General features: G+C 38.5%; 1 protein-coding gene across 1 annotated transcript; it reads left to right on the top strand.

Annotated features, from left to right (window-relative positions):
* The first annotated feature begins 3,851 nt into the window (after nt 1-3,851).
* LOC135471567 (cerebral cavernous malformations protein 2 homolog) lies at nt 3,852-22,779 on the top strand. The gene is made up of 13 exons (XM_064750847.1): nt 3,852-3,955; nt 6,687-7,081; nt 10,220-10,303; nt 10,835-10,930; nt 11,576-11,663; nt 12,604-12,653; nt 13,620-13,752; nt 14,334-14,409; nt 14,998-15,133; nt 16,494-16,632; nt 17,449-17,542; nt 20,570-20,659; nt 21,670-22,779. The coding sequence occupies exons 2-13, from the start codon at nt 6,689-6,691 to the stop codon at nt 21,791-21,793; spliced, it is 1,503 nt and encodes a 500-aa protein (XP_064606917.1). The 5' UTR covers nt 3,852-3,955; nt 6,687-6,688; the 3' UTR covers nt 21,794-22,779.
* Nucleotides 22,780-24,154: the final 1,375 nt, after the last annotated feature.

Raw genomic sequence — 24,154 nt, 5'->3', positions numbered from 1 at the left:
GGGTAACACAAGAAGAGCTATATTATTCCTACAGACAATATTTTGTGGGGTGTTTTCTACGTCATAATCCCGAGGAAATTCATCGCAAAATAATTCCCTTCCGATTATTTATTTCTGTGAGCACTGCATGGAGCTACGGAGAAAAACGGAACAAAAAAGAAAGAACAAACAACCGTCGCCATTGATTTGCTTCACAATATGGAGTGGTTTCCTCAAGTTAGCTCGACACTCTTGACAGGCAAAACAGATTATGAGAGGTTAATAAACATGGAGTCCTTAGCGATGGCGATTTCAGACAACAGATGCGCAGTTTGAAAGTACAAGACCTTCCGGTTTTCTTTACAGCATCGTTTTGGATAGGGAAGCCGATGTGTTCACGGGACCTCTAGGCGCCTTGCTGTTGCCTGACATCGATTCGGACTACTGATAATTTGGCCCATCCCAGCTTGTGGACGAATCTCTTGGGTGAAACAGCTCCGTCAACACACACCCATTATTCCACCCATAATTACCCTGACCGCTGTAACTCTTACATAAATAAATAGATAGTTGCCTGAGGAAATTTTGCATGATCAGCTCAGGCCTATTTTTAATGTCGGATTTAGGCCTTTCAGTTCGGCTTTTTGTTAACGACAGCCCTTTGAATATTTGACTTGGCATTAAAGGACAAGGAGGTCATGCTGGTTTCCTCTCGGCCGTATGTGGGCAGGTCTGTCAGCAACCTGTGGATGGTCGTGGGTTTCCCCGGGCTCTGCACGGTTTCCTCCCACCAGAATGCTGGCCACCGTCGTATAACTGAAATACTCTTGAGGACGGCGTAAAACACTAATCAACTAAATAAATAAATAAATTTCAGTTTAAAGGGAGTGTATAAATTAAGCATTAAGTTCGTAGGCAAGTCAATACTGTAAATCTACAATAGGCATGCACTAGCATTTATTTGTACATTAGATTTTGTATAGACTTATATCTACTTTGTTTAACTTTGTAAAGTATATACATATATTTACAGCACCTTTGCTTTAAAGTACAGCAAATCATTGTATATATAAACAAACAGTTTACATATGCACTTTTTCCAGAAGAATTTCCAGTAAAGACGATCTTACCTATTGACAAGTTAAAGATGCACATCGCAGACCCGGTGGCGGAACAAGCTTCCTACGCCATCTTTAATCGTACGATGAGAGGAATGTTCAAACAGCCAGCCAGGGCCGACAGAATGGCCATCAAGATATTCAGAGTTGTTGTGGACAACTCAGGCACGGCGCTTACGACGGCCAAACTGTAGTTCCTCAGCCCTGAAATATTAGCGCTGTTGTTTATATTCTCAGATGCCATGTTTTGAGTACGGCGTACACTAATCAAAATAAAAAGTAAATAAAAATAAATATTACACAGGAGAATGATTTCGCAGCGGCTAATTAACTGAGCTCCACAAAAAATGTAAAGCCATATCATATGTTTATTCATTATATAGGCTACTCTGTGTGTGAAATTTGAAAGTGAAATAGGCCCTACTCTTCTTTTTTTTTTCCTCTTTTTCTTCTACCTACTTATTTTCATTGTCTTTTTCTTCTTCTCATGTAGTCTTCTTTTCTCCCAATTTTCACCATCTTCTCCTTGTCCGCCTTCCTCTCTTTTTCGTATTCATCATCTTCGTCGCCATATTTCAGTGACATTTAGAAGTTGGGTTTGATCTTAATAACTTGACAAGCTTGCTTACGAATAACAACTTTTGTCTTCATTCTGTACGACGTTTCGGTGTAGATACTAACACCTTCCTCAAGTCAATTTTCGATGTCTTCTTTTTTCTCTACATTGTCATCATCTTTTTCTTATCCTCTGTCGCGTTCTTGTTTTCATCATCTTTTCCTTATCCATCTTTTTTCTTGAAGTTTATTCTCGATCTCCCATAAAGCCCGGCGTGGTTACCTATAACCAAGCATTATTGACGAAGAAAACAGGTAGTGGTCTGTGAACTGTGTGTACATACACACTGAAATAGGTTTAAGAAGTCAGTCAGGTGTGTCAAAGCTACCACACCCAATCTCAGGTATATAAACTTCCTTTACCAGCCCCAAATCCCCCCCCACCCCTCCCCCCCGCCCAATCCACCCCACTCCATCCATGTCTCCCTGCTTAAAAACAGACAGTGGCACAACAAATCGTCTATTCCCAAGCAGACAGGAATACACGTTTACTGTGGGTCAAAAACACCGTACTTACAGATGTAATATACATGACCCCAAAGAGCATATAGCGGCCCCTCGTGAATTCTTTGTATTTGGGTAGAATATAAGTCACAAAGATCTCAGTTCTTTTTAGGTGTACATATATCTATATGCTTGGCCATGCTTGTTTCAAGTATGGATGTTAAAGTGTAAATTATTTCACAGAAATCAATTCAATAAAATGCGATTTGTCCAGATCAATACTTAGGCTTCAACGGCATGTAATAGCAATATTAAATCTCGTATTCCTAAACTAGAATAGAAATGACAGATCATAAGTAAGAGTGTCTACAGCTACTTGAAAGTGGGGACAACTTACAGATTTAAGAAGTTGGTTGATTGACTGATTGATTAAATTAACGGCCTAGACAAGAATATTTCATTTGTACAACAATGTTTAGTTTTATGGACGGAGAAAATGGGAGTATCCGAACTGTCCAACAACCTTGTGAGACGTAATTCTTTTCCCGAGGCCAAGATTTCAGAAATGAAATTATAGGCCAGTGATATATTGACATAGTGTGGAATGGATATTTAGTGGGTCATACCCGTTAAATGGACAAAACCAACCAACTCAACACACCAAAAAAAAAAACCAACAAACCAACAAACACAACACAACCAACGAACTCTACAGACCAACAAACTCATCAAACCAATACACTCACACAACAGTCAACTAATTAACACACTTAATTCAGTAAACCAATAAACGTTTTGTGACACCAAACTGAGATATGAGAGATTAGGTTGCTTGTATAGGAAAAGCAAATCAGCAATCAAAACAATGCATAGTTAGGAAAATTTCAAATTTATCTTACGTTATCCATTAAATCATAATTCACGTCACAAGCGACCTTCAACCGATCAATGAGGTCGCAGGCTCGAATCCAGCTCGTTCTTGTTGGATTACGGCTTTATGTCAGAAGGTTTGTTCGGTATATAGCGAATGGCCGTAATTTCCTTTGATAACTAAACCAAACATACAACAAACTTATGCTTCTGTAATATATGTGAGAACTTTTTAAGTATGTCATTGAACACCATGCATTTAATCCAGAAATTCGTCTAAAATTAATAATATTTTATTAATACATTATCGATTTGTACTGTATCTGTTTTTTGTTGTTTTTTTTTTTAATGTCATTTGTTTATTTGTTCGCTCGTCCTTTTTCTAAACCTACATACCCTTGCGGACAGCACTTGTGAGTGTGTATAGTGTTCTTCAGAAATCAATACACCCGTGAACTACTGATATATAGATAAATTATTATTCTCTTCGCTTCAAAACGCGACATGTGTATTGAAATGGTAGAGCGTTTGTTTGCAGTTTGATATGGTTCTATTATTCACTATTACCCGCAGTCCTTTCTCCAAACCAGGTCACTGTGTAGGTGAGGCATAAGGGCGTATACTGGAATTGTGCATGAGGTATTGCCAGGTTGACCCGCCCCCAAAACCCCCGAAGAAAGCTTCTCTGTTTACCCTAGTGTCGGCCGATGAATTGCTTTTTGTAAATCCTTCACGGAATCTTGTGTGAAAGACGAAATATACCATTGATTAACCTACATTTAAGGCTACGACATAGGGGACAGGATATAGGTGCACGCATTGCCAGGAAAATATATATGTTGGATGTAGCCAGGTTAAAGCTGTGTTAGGTCATGTGTGAGTAGACGGGTCTTTACCTTACATACCTGACATATATTCCTAAATTACAGGTAAGTCGAATGCAGTTGTGAATGTTAGCATTATGTGATACTTAAAAATAAACAACAAGGACTTTTCTCATAAAACCAGCTTTGAATTAAGTCAAAATTTGGATTGTGAATTTAGACGTTCATTTTAGGGAAGTGAAGTTGAAATTGGGATCACTGCTTGTGAATGCGCTTCATGTAAAGACGAGTTTAACTATTGAAACCTGAATGTTTTCTAGGGCCTTAAGCTACGCATTATACATTGATGTTTTAAATTTTGACTAATTGCTTGGAGAAATCGTTCCTAAAAGGCGATCCTGTTGCGATTTATTGTAATATAAGGGATATTTTAAGTTTACCATTAACAGGTACTTTATTGGCAATTTTAAAGAGGCAAGTTCATTTTTTTATTTTATTTTTTTTTTTTTTGGTAGACTTTCAGATTGCCGCGCTTAGGCATACCAGATATATCTAAGAAGTAACAATATTATACATATACACTAAAGCACTTCCTTGCTTTACCACAGATCGTGTAGTGCAGAAAACTGGTCGGGTTTATGCGCTAGAATCTGTGCGATATTCAAAAGGCGCAGGTCTCAAATTACGATAAAACTGTCATTTAAGTCACATTTGCAACATATTTATCAGTCAGAGTCTTTAAGAAAATATACCCCTTGCATGAAACTCATCAAATCACCTCTTCCATATATCTACCGATCTAAACCTATAAGAAGTTATACTTTATTACGCAAGAACCTCCGTCTTGCAGTAGTCCACAGCGTTCAGTTCCCCCTTGGTATAAACTGATACTGCAGCTCTGGATGATATACATGTTTCATAAGGTTCAGTTTAGGGACTGAATGACAATGTCAACAAACCAAGTCTGTATAACCAGTACACAGGTTTTATGCGTGTAAACATGGATCCCAGGTAGCTATGAAATTTACATGCCCGATAAACTTGAGCAGGCAAGTAAACATTGCGTGAAGCACTGAATATATACGCAGTAAGTAGGCGTGTATGTTCACTTGTCTATATGTCTAGGAAACGGAAAGCATACCCCTATTTATGGGGACCTGAATATTGCTTCTGACAAGGTTCATATACTTTTGTGTATATACATGTAGGCCTAGGTCTACATGTGCGAGAGCCCGATTCAGTAATTTTTGTCTTCCATTTTCTCTATACACTGTTGTATTTATGAACCGATTCACTTCTTTCTTTTTTGGAAGGGGGTGGGGGGTGTTGAGGAGGGGTTATTTATGAACCAATTCAGGATGTGTCGTTGTTGTTGTTCTTTCGTTATGCTGAGGTATATGTGAGCCGATTGTTGGGGTTTCGCTGTACACTGGGGTATTTATTGAACTCATTCTGTTGGATTTTGTTATTTTCGAATGTTTTTGCACCGAATCAGCAGAATTTTTTCTTTCATTATACATGTGTATTGAGGTATTATATGTACCGATTCAACTGTTTATCTAAAATTTTTGAGCTTAAATTGAAACATTTAATGAACACAAATCGAGGCCGTTGCTGGCACGAGCGATTAAGGTGTTCGTCTCGTGGCGTAAGGGGAACGTTATACCCTTCAGCATGCAATGAACCCACGTGATAGTATTAATGGCGGCTTGTCTGATCCCTGATAAAAGGCAATATATATATATATATATATATATATATATATATATATATATATATATATGTGTGTGTGTGTATGTATGTATGTATGTATGTATATAGGCCTACATACATGTATATACAGCATAAGCCGAACAGATATCTCTCCCGGTATCTCTGGGAAACTTCCTGACTCACAGTCACTGTCTGTCAGGGGGAACTGGAATCTCAATGGCTCAGAAGAGTAAAGCGCTTACAGGAGCTGGATATGTGAATATTTCTCATTCTGAATAAAATCAACTGGATATAGGAACACTCCAATGTCCAGCTGAGTTGAGTTAGATTGTTAAACGTACGCCTATCAGGCCGAAGCCAATGAGGTTGTGTGGTCGAACCCAGCTCTCGCTGTTTCGGCAGCAGTTTTATGAGGTTTGTCAAGTACCTGGCGAAGACATTGTGGCTAAACCTTTCCGCCGTGATATCTTAGTGAAAAATTCTTGAGAATTGCTTAATTAAACACTATGCATTCAAACAGTCAGTCAGTCAGGTAAGTGGTACAGCCGTCGGAGTTTTTATCGTGCACTAAATGCCTCAACTCGCCTCAATTGTTTGGTATATCGCGCCATCTGCGTACATGGATTGTTGGAGTGTTGTGAAATATTATTTTATGTGAACAGCCTATTCAAAATTTCTTTTCAAACTGTGTGTTTACCCAAACACGCAGAACAGGTTTTTTGCTTTTTTCAAAGGTTGAAAAATGTAGGGTGTAAAGTTTGTGTATGTTGAATTGTGAATTTCAACATCTTTTCATGCGTTTCTTAACACGTTGCTTAGAGCAGCTCTTATTTCACTCTGGAATTTCTTGATCCAAATGGAAATAAAGAAACCATGTGCCATAGAAGGACCATTAATTCAGTATCTGGTATATTGATAAATTTTCCGTAGTTTTATAGATCCAACATCAGTGTGATTTGACAATTTTTATTTCACATCCCAATATACTTAGTGTTAGCCAAGGATCGTACATAAATTCACTACATGCTTTATCGAGGATATATACTTATATATGTTGGTGGTTTGAATAGAGATACGAAACGCAGATTTTTGGTTTTTATAATTTTATTTCAATCGCTTTCAGGCATGATAAAAATAAAACCAGAGGGGCACCATCAGCATCATGGAGGTAAACAAGAAAAGTTGACGCCCCGTGGTTCAAAACACGATAAGAACCCGGTGAATGGAAATCGAGAAGAGAGATCGGGCGTCCACAGTCGTAAACTTGGTGACCATGGCCATAAAAATGGTGACCATGGCCATAAAAATGGTGACCATGGCCATAAAAATGGCGAACACGCGCACAAAAATGGCGACCATGGACATAAACCTGGCAAACATTCTCCAACAGGCGCTGTAAATGGCAGTCCAAGGGGGAAGCAAGCGAGACACTCTTTAAAGGAATTATCGTTATCGCCACCAGACTATTACATCGATCCTCAGAAACTGCTATCGGATTTCGTTGAAGAGGAAGTAGCAGTAAGTCGTGCGTCTTTATATATAGTATATATAACTTTTTGTTTGTTTTTTTTTTTTGCAACAATTTCACCGTGCAGAGTTAATGATTTACTAGGTGCAGACAGTAAGTAGAAGTAAATACATGTAGAGAGCGAAACGCTCTTTGACCGGGAATACCTCTCCAGTAACTACATGTAATACATGTGTATTGTTCCTGTATCGTGCTTAGAAGCATAGCAATTACACTGGCTATGGAATCACGACTGTTTAAAAAAAGAACAGCTCCAGCATATGCGGAACATTGGCGTATTTCAGCACTTGGACAGAGCATTTAGCTAGGACCACTATAGGATTTATATATATCGTAGAACATAGAATACAGGACTTACACCCGAGAACTTACACTTCAGAAAAAAAACCCCAGAACATTGATGTATTTCAGAACATACACTTACAGAACTTTCTCTGCTTGGACCACTACAGAAATTATATATATCGTAGAATATAGAATACAGGACTTACACTTCAGAACTTACCAGTATATTGTAGGTATTACACAACAAAGCTTATATTGGAAGACGTGATACTCTACTGCAACGTTTATTCTGCAGAACTTTTACGGGTGAAACTTAGCTCGGTATATATGCTGACTGGCCGATTGGTACATTCCATTCCGTGATTCCATTGCAGATCGAGTAATCGATTGTTCGATTAATTGATCACTGCCCTGACCCTCTATTTTGGCTCGCTCACTAATGGATTGGTTGCTTGGTTACTGTGTTGGCCATCGATTGGTCGCCCGATTACATAACTATATATGTTCCCATTATAATTAAATTCAATAGTTGTAACCGAAGTATCTTGCTTTGCAAGACATAAAATAAGCATCGGTCTTTATCAGAAGAATAGTCGTTAATAGACCTATGTTTTTTTATATATAAGAAAAGATTCTTAGCAAAAGGACAATTGGCAGTTGTATTAAATTTTTACTGGCCACGCAAGCAACCGGGGCGTCTTTTTGTCCCACTCGTTATTATGAGGTATAAATGTAAAAATAGCCTATATAAATCTGAAAACGGACGGATTCTTCGTCCAAATAGGGACCCGTTCACACTGATCATACCGTCCTAAAAAGCTGCAGTTGGCCAATTGTTCTGTGCAGTAGCACCCCTCTCTTTATGCTTTATGTGTGTGTGTGTCTATATATATATATATATATATATATATATATATGTATGTATGTTTGTATGTATATACATACATGTATATACAGCATAAGTCCAGTTCACTAGGCTACGTCAAGTCCTTGGATGTTCGGAGTTTGGATTCTATTGATAGATCAATTCTAAAGTAATCAATAAACAGATTTACGACGATTGTGTATACATTGTCCTGAAAATCAGAGTCACGTAGGCAGCATGAGTGCTCCTTGGAAGTTACGATTCCACAGATCAATGGGTCAAAAATGGGCTCACGTGTTTTTTAATTTAAAATCTAGTCAGCGTGAATTTAAAAGCCAGTCAGAGTGAATATATATTCTGAAATCGACAGACAATAACAGGTCAATAAACGGCCTCGCTATGCCCCCAAATCGGGACGTCATGCATATTTATCCTGAAGGGCACATCCACTTACTGGTTTGCTCCATCAAAGGTGACTGACCAGCATACGTCAATAAACTGGATGACGACAGCCTGTAATGCCGTAAATTTCAAGTCTATCCAAGTATACAATGAGTGGTTCGTTGACGCGTCTAACCGACGTATATTTAGAAGTGGCATTGAGTGCTCCAGTAAGTCCCCACAAATTTTTGGCTTCAAGAATGGGGCCCTATGGTCTTTTATGGTTTCCCATGGTGTATTATATTGTTCCACAGGAGAAAAGCCTTAAACCAAGAGTCATTTTACTCCATGCATGAATAGCCTCCTCTTGTGCGTTCTTTGACCACACCCAACTAAGCTAGCTGACACTATTGCTACATGTGTACTCGATGAGCAGCATGCCAGTTCACAGAAATGCTCTTTGTTCATTGTGTGAATGGTAATTTCACACAGCTCTATAATACGTCAGTGTCCACATATACATACCTATGTGTACAGAGCTTTGCGATTTCCTTGAGCAACGTGTACCTAGCTTTTCGTGCTGGAAACACCTGTAGCAGATAATATTAAATATGCATTATCTCGATCATTCAGTCCATTGTCTAACTCGGAGCGTAAATATTAGGTGACCACGAACTTCTCGTCTACCTAGACTCGCCCACCTTTGTCTTCGAGGCGTCGGTAAACTGCTAACTGTTCCATGATGGAAAAAAGTTGGGGAAATATCTGTTCCTATTGTTGTGGACAAGTGTTTGATGTCACCGACATGTGGACGAGTGTAATATAATGAGACAATCCAAACCTAAAATCACCTGATTTGCATGGCTTCATGAACCTCCCAGCAATGTGGTCTCCCACCTATGAGCCTCCCGCCAATATGGTTTGTGAGTTCAAGTCCAGCTCATGGTGGCTTCCTTTTCGGCCGTCAGCGACCTCTGGATGGTAGTAAGTTTTCCCCGAGCCCTGTCCGGTTTCCTCACACCATAATGTTGGTTGCCGTCGTATAAGTGAAATATTCTTGAGTACGACATAAAACACCAATCACCATGGACTCGCCCTTCCTCAAGAAAACATAGTATCTGTACAAACACCTAATGAGTCCTGGTCGTCATGTTCCTGAAAAATTGTTAATCTATACGTCGAAACAGATATTCGTACACCAGCCGTCATCCAAGATGTACGTTCCAGCTCAATAACCGCAAGGCAAATTCCCAAAACGACGTTTAACATAAACTATCAAAGAACAAAGACAAAATATAAAGCACGAACACAGGATGGAGTTATGCAAAGAGAAGGAGTCAGCAGTTTTCAGTGATGTTGGATAGACTTAAATAACCCCAAACACGCATAAATATATACTGTCCCATTCATGTTTGCTCGTCTATAGCTCTGATTTCTTCTGACTGGCAGTAATGAGGTACCTTTTCCCGCCAAATTGCGTCTCGGATCCAGGCCAAACTGACCCTTGATATTCCCTTGCAATACATCAGTATAGGGCCTAACATGTTACCAGTTTGCCCACATCAATTAAGAATATTAATTATTATTTCCTTTTCAGTTTGCTGGACGAATCGACAAATTTCCGGTCCACGAGGATGTCACCAATAGAACAACAGTTTTACGGACCATAGATAAGGGCAAGGTAAGTCCTTCGTGCAATGGCTTCTCCTCCAGTTAATCGTTGAACGTAGTTTTAAAGTGAAACAAAACAAAGGGAACGTCTCTCACGTTAACCATGGCCTTGGGACGTATGACAACCCAGTCACTATCATTTGATCGATTTTGAAATCATTTTTAGGTTCCGGGCGATTTGTAAACGATTCCAGTCAACATCCTGATTTGGTTTGGTTTGCACCGATCGCACATTCCACATATATGCTGTGCGAGGTCATTTTACTTTACCGCAGTCATTCAAAATAGCACAGACATCTATTTTGGGATAGATCTGGTTTATGTAACTGTTTCTTTTTTTTTTTATTTGTTCATTTAGCCAAAGTGCCAAGATCGTGGCGCAAAAACAGACCTTAGACTTAACTGTAGAAGGCTATACCAATCCTTTAGTATTCATGACATATGATTTCATTCGGCTGCTTAAAGACATATGACCTCTATTAAATGGTTAACAGAATAATGTGTCCTCTATCCTCATATACAGCAACCTTTATTTATACAGAAACGTGGCATTGTATCTTGGGGAATAACGCCAGAGAACAGAGCAATATTGACCATCAGTGTTCGGAATATTAAAATTATACGGGCAAAAAATGAGGTAAGTTTTCATTATGATAATATAAATAATACCTAAGACTCGCAATATGTCTGGTTAGTTTGTGTATGATAGAGCAAAGAATCTAGTGGATCTCTCTTTTGACGTCTATTTGGCTGAACAGAAAAAATGACCTTCATCGGCAGTTCATGACCTTTTGACCAATAAAGGTCATAGGTTCAAATAACAACTCTCTTTCCATCGCTAAGTGCCGTTTTTTTTTTGAGATTCTCCTGTTTCTGTTGTTCTTGGGGCTTTGGTTCCAGTAAGTGGCAGACTTTTCATAATTCTGTGGTCTTGCATGAATGTCTTCTACGAATATGATATATGTGGAGCGATCAGTAACTTGTCAAAGGTCGGTGGTTTTACCACACGGCACTCCGGTTTCCTCTACCGATGAAAGGTTATACATTCTTGCTTATAGGGCGTCAAGAATCAATGAAATCAATCAATTAATCAATCAATCAATCAAATAACTTGTCAGTTGTTCGGCTTTGCATGACCAGGAAGATTATCAGGTACATTGCTTCTCCAGGATCAGGATTCAGTTATTAAGGGCCCGCCCGTCGTATTGCATGGTGAAATGTTCTTAAGAAAGGCGTGAATACAACAACCAACCAAAAACTTTTGTTGTCCATATGTTCACAGGAGCTTCTACTTAGAGTTAGTACTCATCAGATTGCTGCCATTAGTTATATAAAAGATGACAGACAGCACATCTTAGCCCTCAAACATGGTAAGTAACCAATAAGGCTTTTGTTTTTTAAAAGCCATTGTTGAATTATCAGCGAGGAACCATTCCCAACTGAAGTAATTCGGGCCAAAGCTGTGTAGTTCACTCCCGCTATTGTGGTGACGAGTTGTGGTCAAACTGGTGACGTAGTACTCAAGTGTTACGAGAGAACAATGGCTAATGCAGCTTGGGTCCAAGTCAAGCTCACTGCGTGGGAAAAGGCACCGCATTTTACATATATTTTACATACCTAGTAGTAAATGTAGGTCTGTTGTAACATACCTATGACTAGAGCAGTTGTTAACTAGCGTTAATATATGTTTAATAATCTTTGACCTTAAGGGCTGTTATAAATTCGCCCTTGACAGACAGATCTCTGTCCATATGCGTGTATACTTTAGCAAATGTTGCATTGATATTATGTCATATATCTGAAGGTAGAATCGCCGCATTTCCTGAACCACATTTACTTGACAGATTGGTGCCAGTGGGTCGTATAGTTGGCTATCGGGCAATCAGAGACATATCTTATTCTGTCTACCAAAACTGTTTCTGGAGACGGGCTGACTTACTGACTCAATGAATGCATGGATTTCAGTCATATCCTGTTGAGAACATATTCGAACCAGAAAACAGTTACACGTTTGATTTATTTATTTATTTATTTATTTATTTATTTATTTGGTGTTTTACGACAATACTCAAGAATATTTCACTTATACGACGGCGGCCAGCATTATGGTGGGAGGAAACTGGGCAGAGCCCGGGGGAAACCCATGACCATCCGCAGGATGCTGGCAGACCTTCCCACATACGGCCGTACACGTTTGACTGAGCGCCATCAACATAACAGCTGGTTAGTGAGTACATACGTCCCGCTATCTCGATACACGTTAAGCCAAAATGTCTTATCAAATCTTTATAACGTTCCACTGTTTTCCAGGTGACCCAAAGTCCGGTTGTGAGTTGGCTGTGATATACTGTGAAAACAAGGTAAATACTAGCTGAAACTCGACACACCTATAACCGTTACCTACAAAAGAGATCCCCATGTGATTTGGATTCTGACACGTTCGTGTCCTTATTAAGAACAATGACCAAAGAAACATGAGTGCTGACAAACATTCATAACAATTGAAGTGCAGGGGTGGGGGCAAACGACTTGTATACGAAAGAGTAAGGAAATTATGTCCCCTTCGACCTCCCCAACCCCCAAAATGGAGAAATATAGAGTGATGTACAGGATCGTGTTTTATACGAGAAGATAAGGGGATACAAAATTGGGTTGGACAAATATCCACCCCGTCGTAGACATTCAACGTAGCATCATGAATGCCTGTAATGTTTATTTCATCGGTGTTTTACATCGTACTGAATACATGCATAGAAGCAATAAACCATTAGAATTTCCCCATTAGTGAGCTTAAATGAATGAAGAAGACATGAAAAACAGTGTATCAAGGGGAGGACAATTTGCAGTTTGATATGACTAGAAACTACAAACTACACTAAGCGTGTATTCAGTTCTCTCCGCTATGAACTGTATCACCAAAAGAGTTAGCTCCGACAATGCACACACATTCAGGGCCTGGATTTCCTTTTGTGGTATGGATAACTGATATAAGACAAGCGACAGATGATCTGCATGTTTGCTTGCTTGGGGCTTTACATTGCTTCCATCCTTCTATCAGTCTCCAGAGTGTCTCCTTGAAGCAGGCCTGTCTCACTCCCGACATATTTGCAACTGCTACCTCACTAGATCACAATGCCGAAGACACCGAACGTAACGACCCACGTTGTCATGCATGTAGTATACTGAAAGTGGAACCATAATGCTGAGCGCCAAGATCGGAAAACACCAAAATTGTATAAGGCAACGAAAAGTGTAATATTTACTGGATATTTAATATTTGTATAGACTGGAAATCTAATAGAAGACTACAATTCGTATTTTTGCAGACAATATCGGAAGAGATCTGTGCCTTGGTGAGTCAGTGTTTCCAGCTGGTGTATACCGATGCAACCATGGATTTTATCGACAAAGAATTTGAGTCGGCGTTAACTGCTGCCGGTCCCACACGACTTAGAACAGGTAAACAAAATTCTCGCATTTTCATGTAGTAGTTTTATGTCGCTTTTCACGTTTTCTCCCTTTCCCCATATTTTTTTAGTGAAAGACGTCCAAGTTAAGAAGATGCAGTTATGCAATAAGTTCGCCAGTTGTGTGTTCGTTTTAAATGTGGTACGTTTTCCTGTTTAATGGCGATTCGGGTCCAAGCTGAACTGATCCTTGTTGTCTCGCAATGTATGAGCAATACGTATTTTCTGATACGTCATTGCAAAGGCAGACATGGGCAAAACTTACGTTTGGATTAGTACAGACTGGAATGGTTCATTCGTATGATGCATTCTCCTCGTCTCAAATCATCTCTTCGTGATCAGTGACGGCGCAGATTCGAACCCAGCTCTCACCGCATTAACTGTTTCACATCAGGAGGTTTGTCGCGTATACCTGACGAATGGCGGTGATGTATTCCAGGGCACTCTGGCTTACTCTATTAATCGCGTACAAAGTCAAAAAAAAAAAAAGCTTTGATAATAAATAAAATCAAATCGCTCGAAATCCAAGTGGTACAAGTAAAACCTTTGTATCCATGGTTCTTTCTGTTTCAGATTCGAACAGTTCTGTGTTTGAACCAACAATATTCGGATCCCAACCGACAAGAGGAGCGGCGCGGAGATATGCTTTGTAAGTATCTTCATAAACTTGTGCTGGGCTTCGTGCTAGCGCATGAAAATGATTCAGGGGCCTCTCACCAATGCGTTCGCTGTGAGTTCAAGTCCAGGTTATGCTGACTGGCTTCCTTTTCGGTAGTAAGTGCATGAGAAAGTCTGTTAGCAATCTGTTCGGTTTTCCTCCCATGATGATGCTGGGAAATATTTTTAAATAGAATCAAATAAAAAAATCTTACGTTATGCAACTTATTCTTAATACAAGAATATTGCTGCTCTTATTTTGGCCTTTGAAAAAAAATTTTGACAAAAATTATGAATACCATTAATTTGAATTCTTGGTTACCGTACATGGGTAAAAACTGATTTGACCACATTGCTTAATGGCAACATGGCGTGTATAGATTCCACCATATGAATCACTACATCGAGTGCATTTAATAAAGTGAAAGGTATTATTTTATTTCAGGTATGGAGCTTTTGTTGGTCTTACTTCAAGAAACGAATAACTGTTCAAACAGCCAGTTCAAACGTTATCTTGAACCCGTCGCTATTTTTGCACCTATTCGTACAATAGATCATTCCTTGATTGCGAATATTTCAGTCTGACGAGATCGTCCAACGGCTCGGCGTATTCATCCAGCATCTACCGATCTTTGCCGGGCCGGGGAGCAGCCAGTTCTTCAACGGACTCTAGTTCCTGGTCAGCAGCCGAGCTTCTCCAAGATTATCTAAATAAGGTACAACTAACGCTACATTAGTCGCTACTAACGACTTACACGTGGCGTTGTATGATGGTATCGCGACTGACCGTCTGTCTGTCCAACATTATTCATGCCCGAGGTTACAAGTCCAGTTTGTTTTACAAAAATATGCAATTTAAATTTTTGGTGGATGCCTATAGGTAACGATGAGTTGGGGGGTTTCTGAGGTTGCCATGGTAACCAAATTGTCAAAAAGGATTTTATTCAATAAAGAAGAAATACAGATATCTCTTACATTTAAACTATTTAGAAGAGCATCAATCTCGTGAACAGTTTAAATTTACTTGAAGATTCCTTCACTTCATAATTTTTAAATATTAGTACGTAGGACTATGTGAGTCTATAATTATATATGTTTGAGTGTATATATTGAGTTCACCAGTTATCTAGATATCCTTAAGTCTGTATTCATCATGTATCGTAAGGATGGATTCGTTCTGCGGGTAAACATGTTGAGACGTGTACCTCGAAAGTGCGTGAGAGAATGGTAGAAACAATGAGTTTCTCAATGAGAGAAACGTTTGGGTCAGCCGACTCAAAAAGTTATACTATTGATACTAGAAAAGTCATATGGCCAGAACATCTGAGTTTTCTGAATCGAATTACCTCAATTGATTAACTCATATTTTTGAGTAGGATGACCCAAATTTTTCCTCCAGTGTAGGGAGGCGAACTGTTACAGGGACTTACAACTGATATGCAATTCCTTTAAAGGTGAAATACACAGGTTGCATTGCATGGGATGCCTGTACACAATAGTTTGGTAGTAGGTCTCTCTAAAGGCGAAGGCTTTAAATTTCACCATTAACATGAAGTCGACGGTCTCATTCTCTGAATGTCTTTAAAGAAAGGAATACTGGCCGAAGATCGCTCGGTTAGCCCTTGAAGAACTTCCTGTTGTTCATTATACAATATTCCTTTATCTAAGGGAAGAACATGTGATTCGTATCAAAAATTCATTCTTCTATGACCCCAAACCTTTTCAAAATCGATGCAGATAGCGTGCAAGCACGCACCTAAACAGGGGTGAAAACATGTAGCATCTCATGGGTATACCTCAGCATAACTATTTGGAATTTGAAAACATACAATCTAATAATACAAAATATTTTGAACATTCAAATGTTTCATTCAGTTAGAAGCACATACATTACCGAATTATGCACCATCTCTACAATATGCTAAAACATACACCATGGCTGTGGTCGAATTTGTTGAAGATTTAGGGTAATTGTAACCTATACCGAATCTCCTAAACCTAAACCAACGTATACGTGTTGCTGTACATGTATATATACAAAATCGATGTTTTTATTTTCTTCTTCTTTTTTTATAGTTACACAAAAAGTTAACATCACATGAACTGAAGACGTTTGCTCAACTGTTAACGACACGTCACACAGATCTCACCTTTACACAATTCTGTGACAAAGTCCTGCAGCTGTTTGGGGAGAAGAGGAAAAACCTCATGACAGGTATGACATATATTACCTCCACAAAAGGAGATCATGTTTTTTGTCTCCGTTTGCTTGTCTGTGTGTCTGTGTACCATCAAGTTTACGGAAAATGTTATACATGGATTTGCCGGGAAGAAATTTGTGCATAGGTAGCTCTACCAAATCAAGATGGTATATATGGATCTAGGAATTTTTAAACCATTCTTCGCCATTGTTAGAATGGTTTGTCTCTTGAGAATGTCTCTTTGCCTGTATTGGGTGAAGTTGTACATTTTGCTGTGAGGTTTGTGCTGTCGCAGTATCTTCTAGTTCATGTCTTCGACTGGTGTTTAATTTTATGTTCAGGAAGACCAGGAGAGGCTGTGTTTTTGGCCTAGTGAAACGAGGTAAAGACATTGCCACTAAATGTACAGAAATGTTTTTTGATTCTATAAATAAGGTCAAATCTGGCCTCTATATATAACGTAATGTTTCCTTCAGTTTTTTTTTTCAACGCAACGCCTCTTTGCCCTTCAAATAAATAATCAGAGAAAGACATTTATGTATTTTATGTGATTGCTGATCAAAATTTTTACCCTTTTACAAAGAGGGCAGCTTCGTGGGTGGAGGAAACAGGAATGCCCATGGGAAACTTTTGGCAAAATAGTGTGTATGTCTAATAACATGATTCCGGTTGTTAGTAGAATAATATATATAGATACAGAAACAGACTTTTCAATGAGGGCGGTCTGTCCCTGAGGGGGGTGGGGGCATTTTAATTAATACAGTTAATACAGGTGAAGGATCTACAGTCAATCCGTTAACTGATATTCTTGTATTTGTTAATCTCTCCAGGTCTGTGGCCTTTCATCGCAGAACGAGATCACACTAACTTTGAGAAGTATTTAGAAAGGAATGGAATTTCCCCGTACGATGACTCGGGTTACTGGTGAGTATGCCATTATTAAAGCCAAATATAAAATATCATTTTCTGGAATCATCCTTTTCTATGTGTTAAAAGACATGATAGACTACTGTGAACAATAATAACCAGATGAGTTTTAAGACGCAGCTGATCAGGTCATATGACTCGGTTTTCTGAGTTGAATTAGCTCAGTTGTATAACTCAGATTTTTAGTCAGTTGGCCTAAGCGTTTCTCGCAGTGTATAATGGTTACTTGCAGGTTATAACGCGCTGCTAGACTGCAAGATTTTTACCATTTATAATGGGGAACATATCACCGAAATAAAAGATTTAATTTAACATAAGATAATATGTTACAACTCTTCATTAAGTATTGTATAATGTGTTCGATTTTAACACTTTGGAATGTTATAAATGCTTTCCAGTCTTTACCATTCCCAAATTGTTGGATTTAACATTATTAAAGTTATTTAACTTTTCAGTTTTAAGAAACTATGTCAGCACGCGGATTATAATAATTGATCTTAAAGCGGACCTATATACGTCTTTTTGATTCATCCTCGTCTCAAATAATTAAAAGTATTTCCTTTATTATGATTTATTTTTTTCTGGGTATAGCACATATGTTAGCCCCACAAATTGACTAAGACCGCTCCATGTTCCTATAATCATCAGCAGTACATATTAAACGCGTTGACCATTCGATCAGCAGGCTTCCTGCAAAAAGGAGGTGGTTGGCCGATAATCTTTGCAGCGCTGGAATTTGTACTATATATATATATACCCATAAAGTGCTAATCCCAAATAATGATAACACTGTTAATTATTTGCGACGATGATGAATCAGACTTCAGCCACTTTCTAAATGCTATCCACCAATCTTAAATAATTGCTACTGTCGACACGCCATGCAGTACCTATTATAGTGGAATAAGTCGGACTACATCCTTTTAGCCGTATTTGCTCTATTACGAAGACAGGAATCTAAGAGCTATAATGGTCGGCTCTATTCCTCTCTGTCCATTTATTTATGGATTTTATGGTGGTCAGATGTATATGTTGGAGGAGACTGAGTAGAGCCCGGAGGACATACCACTTTACCTAGCGAAGTACACCTGACAAATTTATACTGATTTAACGCGGTATAGCCGAACCAGATATAACTGGATTTGAACTGTAGTTTAAAATTGACAGTTCTAATGAGACGAAATGACTTACTAGTTTAATTTATTATGAAGCCATAAAAGTAACATTGAAAAGGAATATTCCAAAGATTTAGGATTTATCGGAAGACAGTTGGATTATACTTACGTATACGACAAAGTGTGACCTGTCTTGCCCGAGGCACCTGACACCGCTAACTATCTGTATGCCTTTGATTTGGTTCATTTTTGATTTGTGCTTAACGCCATATTCAGGAATTTTTCACTTATACAAACATAACATGTTCATGGAAGAAGGAAACTGAGATGCCCATAGTAAATCATCGACACTTTTGGGAAATTAGCGAGTATTCCTGTGAAATCTTATTAACGTGATTCCGGTTGTTAGCAGATTAATAAATAACATATAGATATATAGAAGCCGTCCGCTTTAAAGGCCGTCATTCAATGCAAATTTCCGATTCACAGACAGCATTTCCTACATAATTGTGACATTTTCACCTTGCTTCGCTGGCATTGGTATGCGTATACAACAACAAGTGATATCTTTTTGGATACAAAAGCATGATAAGACTCCAAGCTAAACAATGTTCATCCCGGTGTTTATATTAATAAACATACACCGTCACTGCAAAACAGCTCAACTGTCGCCAACAAAAAAAAAAAAACAATTATCATTAGCAAGTATACATATATATTTAGTCGACCGAAGTAGTGTCATTTGAAAAACACTAAAACAGAAACCGAGTGAGCAACACATTCTAATTTCATTCCATTAACTGTTTTATCCTGTAGGCGTCTATTAAGCGTATACGTATAGCGGTAAATAAATCATTCGCCCTTATTCTACTTTTATACAACTACCAGTTGGTGACATTCGCCCTTATTCTACCTTTGTACAAGTACCAGATGGTGACATTCGCCCTTATTCTACCTTTTGTACAAGTACCAGTTGGTGACATTTGCCCTTATTCTACCTTTTGTACAAGTACCAGTTCGTGACATTCGCCTTTTTCTACTTTTGTACAAGTACCAGTTGGTGACATTCGCCCTTATTCTACCTTTTATACAACTACCAGTTGGTGACATTCGCCCTTATTCTACCTTTGTACAAGTACCAGTTGGTGACATTCGCCCTTATTCTACCTTTGTACAAGTACCAGATGGTGACATTTGCCCTTATTCTACCTTTGTACAAGTACCAGTTCGTGACATTCGCCACTGACTCCCAAATGATACACAGAATAGGAATAACATCCACAAGGTTTGAAAATGTGATTAGTCTCTACAAGGTACAGAATTGTGGCTCGCAGAAATGGAAAAAAAAATTACAAGTCTATTGATACAATCAATTTAGACTTGTTTCTAATAGTGTCAAATCTTCCAGGCATATGCAAGATGGCGTATAATGGATATGAAAAGGCATGAAAAACTGCAAAGAGGGTCTTTGCAAAGGATAAATTTACTCTGTTTTGCTATCATGCCATCAATAAATTACATGTCTCTAGATCTGTGTGTTCCATTACTACAACCGTCATTTTTGTCCAAATACATCTTTTCATTTAAACACTCTATATATAATCACCAGAGATGTGAGTTTGGAAAATTACCATGAATAAAATTCAAAGGGGTGGGGTGGGGGGCTTGTTCACTGGTTTCTGGAATTAATAATGGTGTCTCCTTTCTATTTAGTCACGTACGCGACATAGATACGGCAAGTTCAGCGTTGACAAGAACAATCGGACGAGAAAAACATCTTGATTGCGTGGAATATCGTTTGGTTGTACACCATTCTACTATTGCTTTGTGGCCTAGATACCATGTTTTTACTGTCCTCAATGTACAAGTTTAGGTCATTATATCTTCCTTGGTGGTTTCTTTATCCTAGGTCAATGCCCAGTTCCGCTTCCCAAAGCACGGGCCGAGAAGAAGGTCCCGTTATCGTGCGTTATATGGACAGTGTACATTATGAAGACAGGTAAGTGCACACAGACAATGACATGTAAATGGGCACGCTCTTTTGCACGCACACGCAAACGCAAATTACGGTTATGATTGAATGCTGAACTTTGCCAAAACAAGTCTAGAATGTACAGTAATAATTCCTGAGAATATGCTATGCTATTGAGTTATTTATTTATTTATTTATTTATTTATTGTTGCTTTGTTGTGAAAAAAGGGGAAAAACGAAAAAAAAAAAAAAAAAAAAAACAACGCACGGCTGAGGATGGACAACGTGAAGAGGTAAATTGATCTGGATAGTCTGAGGCGCATTATGCCTTCAAGAATTTCAAAAACATTGCTCAGCACAGTTTATACTAATTTATATCAATTGATTTATATATTAATTGATTGTTGCTTAACGTTTCACTCATACCAGGAATGTCAGTTTCACTTTCCTGTCACCAAAACCACGCGAACAGTGATAGCGGGGTAATCCACAAATTCCTTGTCCAAGAACGGGATTGAACCCATGCCATGCATTCCCTAACACATATTTATTACCACTGAGATTAGTTGTTAGTTCTCCTAAGTTCTGGAGACTTTCCCCACCTCCTAAGTCTACATGTTTTATATGTATAAGCTATCTCTTGCTTGTTCAATTTTCCCACATTTGAAGTTATATCATTTAAGAAGTGTTTCCGATTCGCGTTGATGTTATTGCAGCTGAAATCTACAAAATGAATCTTTACAAGATACAGGATAACGAGAAAAATTTCAAATTTTGCCGAATTTTAACTTGCAGAATAAGTTAACAGCATTTGAAACTGTTTAGAATGTCCTTTCTTAAGCTATGATAAACGATATAATGTGAAATTTTAAGACCATCTGTATTAATGTAATTCGACCTGTACCTACCATTAGGAAGATTTAAAAAATGCGTATTTTGGAGTTTTGGGAGTTTTGTACACTAATTTTACTGTTCGCACACTACACTATACTCTCCTGAGGAAATGCTTAAGTCCTTGTTTATGTTTTTGAATATAGCAGGTCACCTAACCAGCGGTCACTGACGTCCCACTCGGACCCGGGCCCCGGGCGCGCCCCAGCCTACAATATCCGCTTCATGGACAACGTTCATTACACCGACCCGTTCGTGACCATCCCCTGACTCCCACACGGCGGGCGTAAAACCCCTAATCCCCGTCTGTTGTCATGAGGTCCGTACCCTGTAAAGCGCCAAATCCAGTCTTGTAGGACACCTACATGCTCTGATCCTGAACGCCATCGAGAACATTGTTCTTGAATGACTGGTACATTGTTCTTGAAAAGCCGCGCTTGTCAAGGCAAGCGTGAACAGGAAGTATGCGGTGCTTCGCGTGAAGTAAAGGAGTATCGTTTTAAAGGAATGTATAAAAGATCCATCCAAGTATTTGACAAGGGTTCTTTCTTTCTTTACACACGAACGCGTTGCTTTGTAACAATGCTCTTCATACAGATGTCTGCTGGGCTATACAATTCTGGCAACTTTACACTGATCTGAAGACAAAACCGAAGACTGTTCGTGACCCTCATTGTTCACTGTCTCTTGGTTTTTCTTTTTAAACAGAGTGTGTGAATAAGGATAAACATGTGCCCGGATTTACTGCTTACGGCGCATGCGCCGCTTTTAAGCGAACGTAGAGAGCGCCACAGGCTATGTGAGGATTAAGCTGCATGGCTCTTCGTTCCCATTGTTAATTTGCATATTTGTTAAAGACATCTAATGCCATAGTGGAACATTGGACTGTATCCTGTTCAGTGTATAAAACAACAATATAACTCGTAAAATACATGGCAAAATGCTTAGATAGTAAAATGTTCAAGTGTATACATCATATGGGACCAAAAACACACAGGATGTGTTGTTTCAAGCATCAGTCATACGGGATCACAAGTATAACACCGCGCAGATCATTCTATCTGGCTTATAGCCTGAAAGAAATCCGTGACCCGGAAGTTTAAAACTATGCCCTATGGTCATTTCCAAGGCATTTGTGGTAACATGCTTGCAGGATATGGAAACATTCTACATATTTCATATGGAGACTCTGCAGCTCGCTTTCACGAAAAGGTCTTGTCAGATAGCATTGGTGCTCTTTAAAGCAGCCCGTCTCTTGCAACATAGTTAATAATATATATATATATATATATATATATATATATATATATATATATATATATATATATATATATATGGAAACACAGGATCGAAAAGTTTAATTTTTTCAGGTTTTCCAGAAAATGGAGTCTTAACCTGCGTTGCACTGTAACAAAATACTCTTAGATTATCTCTGATCAATGTAGATCATGTGATCAATGTGATCATGTTTGCCTGCAGCTATAGACAGTCCTCGAAAACCTGATAAGGGTATTTCACTTTGGCACCATTGTATATATGCAACCAGGTAATTTTTTTTGTCTTTTTGATAACACCCACGTTTGCATATTTCTAAATACTGACAAAATGTCATGCATAAACTCTCTTCATGTATGAATTCATATTTAATGTAGTTTTTTGTGCATACGAACACGTGTTTTGTTATATCCATACAGACATAAATGTTTGTACTTTTGTTCTAGGTTTATTTTTTATATTTATATTGTATTTTTCTAAGCGTAGATTTTGACATGGGCTTGCTGCATGTACTACGATACTGCATCAATTTTTACAGTTAACAGTACCAAAATGTACAAAACTGTTGCCCAGTGCTATTTTGATGTTGTAAGATGTAGATGAAAATATGCAGTCGATAGAGCCATATTCCGTTATCCAATGCTATATGAACTGTAGTTTGGTTATTGTTTGGTGTCGATGCAGTTTATGCATTTTACAGTGCCATATTCGTTATCCAATGCTGTATGAAATATAGTTTTGTACTTTCTGATGCAGGCGAACTGCATACCAGTTTACAGTGCCACATCTAGTTCATCAGCATACACGTGTCTCTTCGTTCTCTACATGGTGTTTATAGTGTAAAACTGTCAGCTGCAGTTTACGGTACAATATCCAGTCCATCAGCATATGTCCTTTGACCAGTGCTGTGATGGCGTACACTTTGTCAGAATTGTCAAATGCGATGAATTTATGAAGTTTACAACGCCATGTTTAGTTACTCATGCTTTATGACAGTTTATGACAGTATGACGCATGTAGGTTGATATTTTCTGAGGCTGATGAGCTTCATTCCGTTTGCAATGCCACATCCAGTACTTTTGCATCTCACATCATCAGTGCTATATTACATTTACTTTGAAACTGTCAAATGCAAGTGGACTTAATGTGGTTTATAATTCCATATCCAGCTATATCCACTGTTGTATGACATACAGTTTGGTACTTTCTAATACAGGTGAGCATTACGCAGTTTACCGTATCCTATCCAGTTTATTTGCATATCTCTTTGTTCACTAATGTTATACTAGGTATAGCTTGGAATCCTCACATGCAAATGAACTTTTTGTAATCAACATCGCCATATTTAGCTACCCA

Source organism: Liolophura sinensis, chromosome 7 (genome assembly GCF_032854445.1).
Source record: "Liolophura sinensis isolate JHLJ2023 chromosome 7, CUHK_Ljap_v2, whole genome shotgun sequence".
Classification (NCBI taxonomy): domain Eukaryota; kingdom Metazoa; phylum Mollusca; class Polyplacophora; order Chitonida; family Chitonidae; genus Liolophura; species Liolophura sinensis.
Note: the sequence above shows the minus strand (reverse complement) of the source record. Positions and strands in the feature narration are given on the sequence as shown.

What these genes read in the sequence shown, in the direction of transcription:
- LOC135471567 (XM_064750847.1), top strand. Translation starts at nt 6,689, where the DNA reads ATGATAAAAATAAAACCAGAGGGGCACCATCAGCATCATGGAGGTAAA. An exon ending in CATCTTAGCCCTCAAACATG is followed by an intron (nt 11,664 to 12,603) that starts GTAAGTAACCAA and finishes ACTGTTTTCCAG; the next exon opens with GTGACCCAAAGTCCGGTTGT. An exon ending in GCGGCGCGGAGATATGCTTT is followed by an intron (nt 14,410 to 14,997) that starts GTAAGTATCTTC and finishes CGAATATTTCAG; the next exon opens with TCTGACGAGATCGTCCAACG.